The sequence below is a fragment of the Mauremys reevesii genome, linkage group 9 (assembly GCF_016161935.1).
Source record: "Mauremys reevesii isolate NIE-2019 linkage group 9, ASM1616193v1, whole genome shotgun sequence".
Lineage (NCBI taxonomy): Eukaryota > Metazoa > Chordata > Testudines > Geoemydidae > Mauremys > Mauremys reevesii.
In genome coordinates, this window is record NC_052631.1 from 63,770,938 (window position 1) to 63,778,473 (window position 7,536).

General features: G+C 50.1%; 1 protein-coding gene across 1 annotated transcript; it reads right to left on the minus strand.

The window, feature by feature from the left end:
* Window positions 1-246: 246 nt before the first annotated feature.
* On the minus strand, window positions 247-3,986 carry LOC120371383. Its single transcript, XM_039487063.1, has 4 exons — window positions 3,736-3,986; window positions 1,369-1,877; window positions 804-901; window positions 247-444 (listed from the first exon to the last, which is right to left on the minus strand). Exons 2-4 carry the CDS (start codon window positions 1,874-1,876, stop codon window positions 247-249), a joined length of 804 nt encoding a protein of 267 aa, XP_039342997.1. The 5' UTR covers window position 1,877; window positions 3,736-3,986.
* Between the last annotated feature and the right edge of the window lie 3,550 nt (window positions 3,987-7,536).

Sequence of the window (7,536 nt, forward strand, 5' to 3'; positions counted from 1 at the left end):
GATTCCTGCCCAGCTCAGTCCCAATCCCCTTCTTCCCTCCTCCCTGTCAAACCTGCCCCCATTCAGCACCATCCCCACGACCGAGCTGGGACCATGTGATTCCTTGTCCCCCAGTCACAGCTGCCCTCCAGCCCCACAATTCCCCCACTGCCCAATCTCACAATTCTCCCTTCTCTTCTCCCCGCCTTCAGCCCCAGCAATCCCTGCCCTCTGCTGCCCCCACCCACACCCCCCAGCCCCCACCCATTAGCCCGGCCATACCCCGGCCAATCCCACGTCTCTCTCCCCCCTCCAGCTGCCGGATGACGGATTCTCACTCACCACAATCCTCTCCACCACAGCCGCCTTGCAGCAGTGCGGCTCCAGCGTGTCCTGCCCTCGGTCCTGTGCAGCAAGACACGCGGGGTAGATGGCCCGCAGGAACCTGAGCTGCTGCCCCTCATCCTGTACCCACCGGGAGTGGGGGATAGCGAGAGAGAACCTGTTAGCTAGGGACCTTCCTCCCCACCCACACCAGCTCCAGGGCTCAGGCCTCACTGGGGGATTGTGGGGAGCCGCCTAGTGTCCAAATCCCCCACGACTCCTACACAAGCAGGACTGGGAACTGGGACAGTGCCTGTGGGGGGAGGAGACCTCGGCTGTTGTGGGACAAACACCCCCATCTTGGGGGTCCCACATCAAGTATGTACAAGGGCCCCATTAGGGGTGGTGGATCATCAAGGACAAGACCCTCGGCAGGGGGTGGGGATGCTGGGAAGGGACAGGACAATCTTGGTTCCAGCCCAGGTGGGGAACATTTGTACCTTGTCTCTGCCCTGGAGCTGCTCTCCGATGACCTTGAGAGCAGCTTCCTCTGTGGTCATCTCCAGCCATTCCTCCGCCGCTGACTCCGTGGGGGTCCCTGCACCCGGGAGAGAAGGGAACAGGGGAATGTCTGCTGCCCCTTGGGGGAAGGACAGGGGTGTGGTGGGGAGCGCAGGATTAAGGACCCCCCTTCCCACCTCAGGCACCCAGGGCAGATCGGGCCCCACACCTCCCTCTCAGGGCTGCCTTCAGCCCCCAACAGCTTCAGAAGCCCATAGCAGAGCCTCCCCGCCCCCACTGTCCAGGACTCCACGGGAGGTGCCGACTCCCCCAGCCCCGGAGCATCAAGGGACAAAGTGGCAGCAGCTCTTGATGCCCCCACCCCCAGCTCCCCTTGCTGCAGGGGCAGCTGTGTGACTGCTGCTGGTGTCAGTGGGGTTCACGTGGCTCAGGCCAGACACCTGGGCTGGGGACCCCCCCCGCCATATCCCTGGGAGAGTGTCTGGGCCCAGGGTGTTCACATCCCCGTCCTCACCCCTCCCTCAGCCCAGCCTGGCTCCTCACCTGGAACAAAGCAGCAGCGTCCAGAGGCGTCGCTGCTGCTGGAGCCCCAGGCACTGCTGCTGTCCCGTGCTGCGCTGATGGTGCTAGTGCTGGGATCTTCCACCTCCTGGTCTGAGGGGGCTGAAAGATCCTCAGAGCCCAGGCAAGGCGATGCCCCCTGCTGGGAATGAGGGCTGGGCTCCTGGGGCCGCTGCTGCCCACATAACAGGCCCCAGAGCCTCCCTGCCCGGCGCCCCTCCTGGGCTGGGTCCTGTCCGCAAAACCTCAACCTGAGCCAGCTCCACCTGGGCTTGGTCGGGGTCTCTCCCAGGTCGGCGCCTGCACCGGGAGCTGGCTTTGTTCTCCAGAAGGCTGGGATCTTCCGCCTTCTGGCCTGGATGGGAGCTGCTTCCCCGCCAGCGGGGACGGAGAGGTGGCTCTGCCCCTTGGGAAGATGGCCGCTCCTTCCCGAAGGCTCTGGGGGCACCTGCAGAGCCTTCCTCCTGAACCTCCGCAGGAGCCTGGCCATCCTGGAATCGAGCGGGGAACAGGTGTGAGTCTGGGGTCACTCCTGGGCCTTTTCGGTCCCTCCTCAGCCCTGCTCCAACCACAGCAGCCCCTTCTCCCCCCATAGGAGTGCAGGGAGTGCAAGCTACACACACTGGCAGGAGTTCATTGCATGATCTGCTCCCCCTCAACGTTCCCCCTCGTCATCCCTGCTGCTGCTGCAAGATCCAGGAAGTCTCATCCTTTTAGAGCAATGGGGTCAGTCCCAAAGACCATCGGTTACTCTGGACAAGCAGCTCACTCCAGGATACTGACATGCCAGCACATTACACACCTTCCTGCAGCCTCCCAACCCCATGGCCTGTAGCCATGGGACCCGACTACTGATGGCAAACAGGCCTCAGCTACTGGCTCAGGGTCACACCGAGTGTCAGAGCCATGGATGGACCCCTTCCCTAACCACTGCTGCACACTCCCTCCCACAGCTGGCAATTGCAACCAGGCCCTAGTGTCCGCTCCCCCTGCCTTTGAGAGGGAGTGTCACTCCTGGCTCCATTGCTGCCTATTGATCTGTGGGACTGGGCTCTCTGGGCCTCACATCCCCGAATGGGCTTTAAAGAAGAGAATGGTTAAAGTTTGGCCCCAACTCTTTCTTGTTTCTCTACACTTGCCATTTTAGCAAAGTTTAGAATTCTTGACGTTCAACACCTGGAAACATCCCTTTCTCCTTCGCAGACAGCTTGAGCATCCCTCCTCACCCAGGCTCACTGCTGCCAGGAGTTAGAGAATCCACCCTATTCCCCTTGGACCTACCCAAGGAGTCCCACAGCAAAATGGGGACAGAGCCAGAAAGAGAAGCCAACAGTCCTGACTCCTGTTCTAACTAACAGACAACAACCCCCACAGAGGCAGGGAGAGAGCCCAGGAAATAATCACTCAATTAGGAATCTTTTCTGCACCCTCTCTAATTTTTTAACATAATATTCAAAATGTGGACACAAGAACTGGATTCAACATTCCAGTTTCAGGCTCACCAATGCCGGATCACTTCCCTTTCCATACTCACTACTCTATCCAGCCAAGAATGGCTTTAACCTTTTTTACCACAGTTTCACATTGACAGATTATGGTGAGCAGCTCATCCACTATGGCCCCCAAATCCTTTTCAGAGTTACAGCTTTCCAGCGGACTGTCCCCCATTCTGTAGGGTGCTGCCTGACTCCTCTGTTACTGGCAGGCTGGGTTTGCATGTGGCTTTATTAAAAGCTAATGATTCAGTAAGTAGTTTAGAAGAACTAGCCCATTAGAGAGAGAATCATGAATTGCTCAAAGACAACGAATGGAGAAAAGCAGCAAGAGGAATCAAACACGTTTGGTTCTGGCTTATTTCCTTGGTCTTAAAAGAGAGTAACAAGGACCTGAGTCTCCTCCCTCACAATAGCCCCATGCTCGGCCCAATCAGCATTGAGACTCTGAGACTCAGAAAGCGGAGAGGTCTCACCAGCTGTCGCAGGTCACCACCGGAGGGAGTCACGCTTAGAGCACTATTCCAGCCACATCTTTGGGAGGGCCTCCCGCAAGGAGAGTTGGAGCGCAACCCCCCACCCCTGCCCCCCACTCCACATGCGCACACAGGTCCTGGTGGTGAAAGGAGAGCAGGGGGAAAGGACAACGATGCAAGAGAAGAAGAGAAAGGAGGGAGAGACAGGAAAAGGGAAAACAAAAAGGAGAAACCCCAATGTCCCCAGTGATTCTAAGGGACAAAGTCCTAGGTCAGAAATAAAATGCTGCCACCACAATCTAGTGTTTTCCTTTCCTAAAAATCAGCCGGCACCTGATGGATCAGACTGAACAGGTTCCAAATCTTTCAGAGGCTCTTACCTTCTATATAGGGACGTCTGTTTTCTGGCAAAATCAATAATTGAAGAAGAGAAAACTCTGAAGAGGGTCCTCGTTACGCTCACGTAGGTAAAAGTGAATTATCTCGGTACTCAAGGAGAGACCTCGAGATGGAGACGCGCTGAAGCAAAGCCACAGGGATCTCCAAGGCTGCCCCTGTCGTGCACCCCTGTCCTGCCTGGATGATGTCAAGAGCTCTCTGTGATATCATCGCCTCCCACCACCTTTGTCCAATAGGCTGAGGTCCTGCCAAAGGCCCTTGTGATGTCACTGCCACACCCACCCCTCCCCCGCAGTGCTGATGTCCTGCCCCTGTCCAGCCACATTGGATGTTTGTGCTGCTTCCCCTGGATCACCCTGTTGCCAGCTCAAAGAGCCCAAGGCGGAGCAACAGCGGGTTCATGTCTGCAAAAGGCCGCACTAATTATCACACCAGGGTGGAGAAGCAAAACCAGGTTTATTTGAGCCCCAAATAAGGTGTCAGGGAGAATAGCATTCTCAGATCCTGCACGCCCGCTCACAGGTGGGGTCCCAACATTTATACCCCCCTTGTTTGTGTAAGCCTTTTGTTCGGTTTTCCCCCTCACCCCTCCCTTCCCAGCAACAGCTACATTAGGCATTACATTTCAGCGTGTTAGAAAAGTTCTCATCCACAGGCTTATCTTTTGGCCTTCACAGAACAAACGCATACAAATTTTCCTTCCCCCTCTCCCCCTCCTCCCCGCCGCTTCTGCTGTTCCAAACTCCTACATTTGCAAGCGGAGATTGCTGACAGCTACACATTTTGCTTGCAGTCTGTTAGCATCTTAGGCTGGTTAAAGTTCACAGCATGTAAGAACTTTGGTTCACTTCAGGCCCAAAGTCACAACTTTGGTTTACTCAGGCCTAGTGGCACCAACAATTCCCCCCTTTGAGAATACTCAACAAACTTTTGGCGAGTTTTCTCAAACTTTAAAAACAAAAAAACAATGAAGCTTTACAGATATATGTACAACTGCTCTTTTGAGCTTAGTTACCCCCAACCCAGGAATGAATGCATGGACAAAAGAGTGGAATGTTCATTTAACAACTAAGGGATTGGGACACTGACTATAAATTAGGTAGGTATACCAAGTGGTTTAATTTCCCAGATGTCTTGGTGAATAATTCAGTCCCATATGCATGCTCCCCATGGACCCAGCAGGATTTGGTATGTGGGAGCCCACACCCACCCTAACCGGTCCATATGCTTGGAAGGAGCACTCTGAATGTCCCCACTTCCATCCAGAAAGTGTCCAAGTATGTCTTCATCACCACAGATCAGATGGTACTCCTGATGCATCTGTAAGGGCAGTGGGCCAAGTCTGGTCTAGATCCCACTGCAATACCTTCCCAGCCTCAGTGATATTCAATACCATCTCTGTCAGTAACTTCTGGGTCATAGAACTAAGGGCTGAAATGACATGTAACTCCAGCCTGTACTTAAAATAGCTGAGTTTCAAGAATAAGGCTAGTAGCCTTTTCTAGTTGGCCCAATTTCTGATCATGTTCTTTGCTTTTAGATATTGGCCCTAGCCCACAGGGATCTGCTCAATTCTTTCTTTCCAGAGGAAATAACCCAGGCCTTCTGTTGTGCTAATCTAATGGCATCCCCTTGTGAGCAATCTGGGTATGTAGAAGTGATTTGAAAACTTGATAAGGGCAATGTCATTTAAAATCCAATTAGGAGGGCAATACATACTGAAGGATTTATCCAAAACACAGGGCACAGCCTGTAGATTAAACCCCAAAAGTCAATTAATACCACATTCCCAATCATGGGTCCCATAAATTTCTTCCTTGCCAGTGTACAATTCTTTGTTTCTTCACCAGGGTCAGTTCTCAATGTTCTTTTAGTCAGGAATTCCTGGACTTTGGCAATGTCAGTGGAGTGAGTGTTTCTTCTTCTTTCCCAAAACAATTGTGGTTTAGCATCCTACAGGAGAGAGGTTTCCAGCACATATCACCCTGTAATGGCTTTGCTTTTTCTAGAAAAGTCTAAAGGCACAGTTGGTCTGTCAGTGGACAAGGGAGAGGTTGTCCAGAAGCTGTCCAGAAGCACAGTAGAACCAGAAGAAAGAATAGGCTAATCATCAATAGGAAAATTCTTCTGATGTGGAGGGGTCTTTTTGCAGTGAGAATCCTGGGTCCAAGCAGTCAGTCTTTGGCACAGCAGTGTTGGTAGACAGGAGGACTTGGAAAGGGCCTTTCCAGCGTGGAGCCAAGGCAGTCTTTCGTTGATGGATCTTTATGTAGACCCAGTCTTCTGGTTCCTAGGAGTGGTAGGGCTGCTAGGATCTTTGGGTTGTTTCTTCTTCACCTGTGAGAAAAAAACCTAACACATTGCATTAGTGTCTTTGCAGATTTTACAAATTTTATAGTTGCATGGGCAAATTTAAGTCCCCCCTTTTTCTGGTTTTTAGCCAAGTAATGGTTCTTATACTTATTAGTGCCAAAGGAAGGGCATCTGGCCACTTTAAGTTTGTTTTAGCACAAATCTTGGCCAGTTCATTTTTAGCATGTTAACTCATTCTTTTTCCTTTTCCCATTTTTTTCTTTAACCTATAAAGGAAACTTTTACTTATACACCTTTTGTTAACAATAAATACATACACAGTACATTAGTCTTATTTAATGTATGCCACATATACCCTTTCACTAAAATAACCTTATTACAGAGCTTTAGAACAACAGGCCAGGACAAGCACACCCACTTTGATGAGTTCACTTAATATAACCTCTAGTCCAATAGCTTTCCACCATCCCCAGCCCTCTGGCTAGAAGTCTGAGGTAGCCAGAAGGATCCCATGTACAATATGGGGAGTGGGTTAACTTTCCATGTCCTTGATTTTAAAGACTGTTAGTATGAAAATTTTAATAACAATTTTCAATTAAAAGATTTGGCTAATAAAGTTTCTTTCTCTTACTTAGGAAAATGTATTAGACTTTAGTATATCACATTTTTCTGATATATCCAAACACTTTGTATTCTAAATTGAACAAAACAAGTATCTGCATTTCAATTTAACACTGCCACTTGATTTTAAATTAGACCATCCCATAAAAATATTAAACACAGCAATTCTGGCCACTTGAGACAGACACCACAAGACAGAACACAGAACACAAAACATAATTGTTACTCTGTCAGTAAATGCATGATATGTTGAATGCTGTTCAGCTGGCATTAGTTTTCTTTGATTATCTGAAAGACAAAGCAAAAGTCTACCCCTTCTGGGCAGTCAATCATTACTTAAAATATACGAATACTCTTGTTAATTCAGGAGAATTACCCCATATTTTCTTTGCCTGAATTTATTTACAAACATTTCAAAGACACTAAAAACTTTTCTCTTTAGCATTTTTACAAAGTACAACTGCTGTTTCCTTCAGCAACTAAAGAGTTAACTTTTCACTTTCCCTTAAAAATCACATGCTCTTCCCTTAAATCACTTGCTTTTTCCTTCAGCAGCCACTTACCAATTCAAATCACCATTTCAAATATCCTCCTGAGTATTTGAAATTTTCATGCTTATACTCACTTACTCCTTCTCACTACACCCTTAAAAGTTTCTAACCTGTTTTCCCATCTCTCTGTTGCCTGCCTGCCTGGGCCCGATCCTGCTTTTTCCGCTGAATCGCCCCTATTCTGGACACAAACTTATTTCATTACCAGTTTAGCTAGGAGGGTGGGCTTCACAGCTAGCCCCCACCCTTCTGGTCTTTTCCCTAAAACATTTTACTCCCAAAACTACTCAAGTCCTC

Coding starts and splice junctions, on each gene's coding strand:
- LOC120371383 (XM_039487063.1), bottom strand. CDS start 1,876: ATGGCCAGGCTCCTGCGGAGGTTCAGGAGGAAGGCTCTGCAGGTGCCC. Junction 902..1,368: donor ACGCTGCTGCTTTGTTCCAG/GTGAGGAGCCAG, acceptor TCCCGGGTGCAG/GGACCCCCACGGAGTCAGCG. Junction 445..803: donor AGCTCCAGGGCAGAGACAAG/GTACAAATGTTC, acceptor CGGTGGGTACAG/GATGAGGGGCAGCAGCTCAG.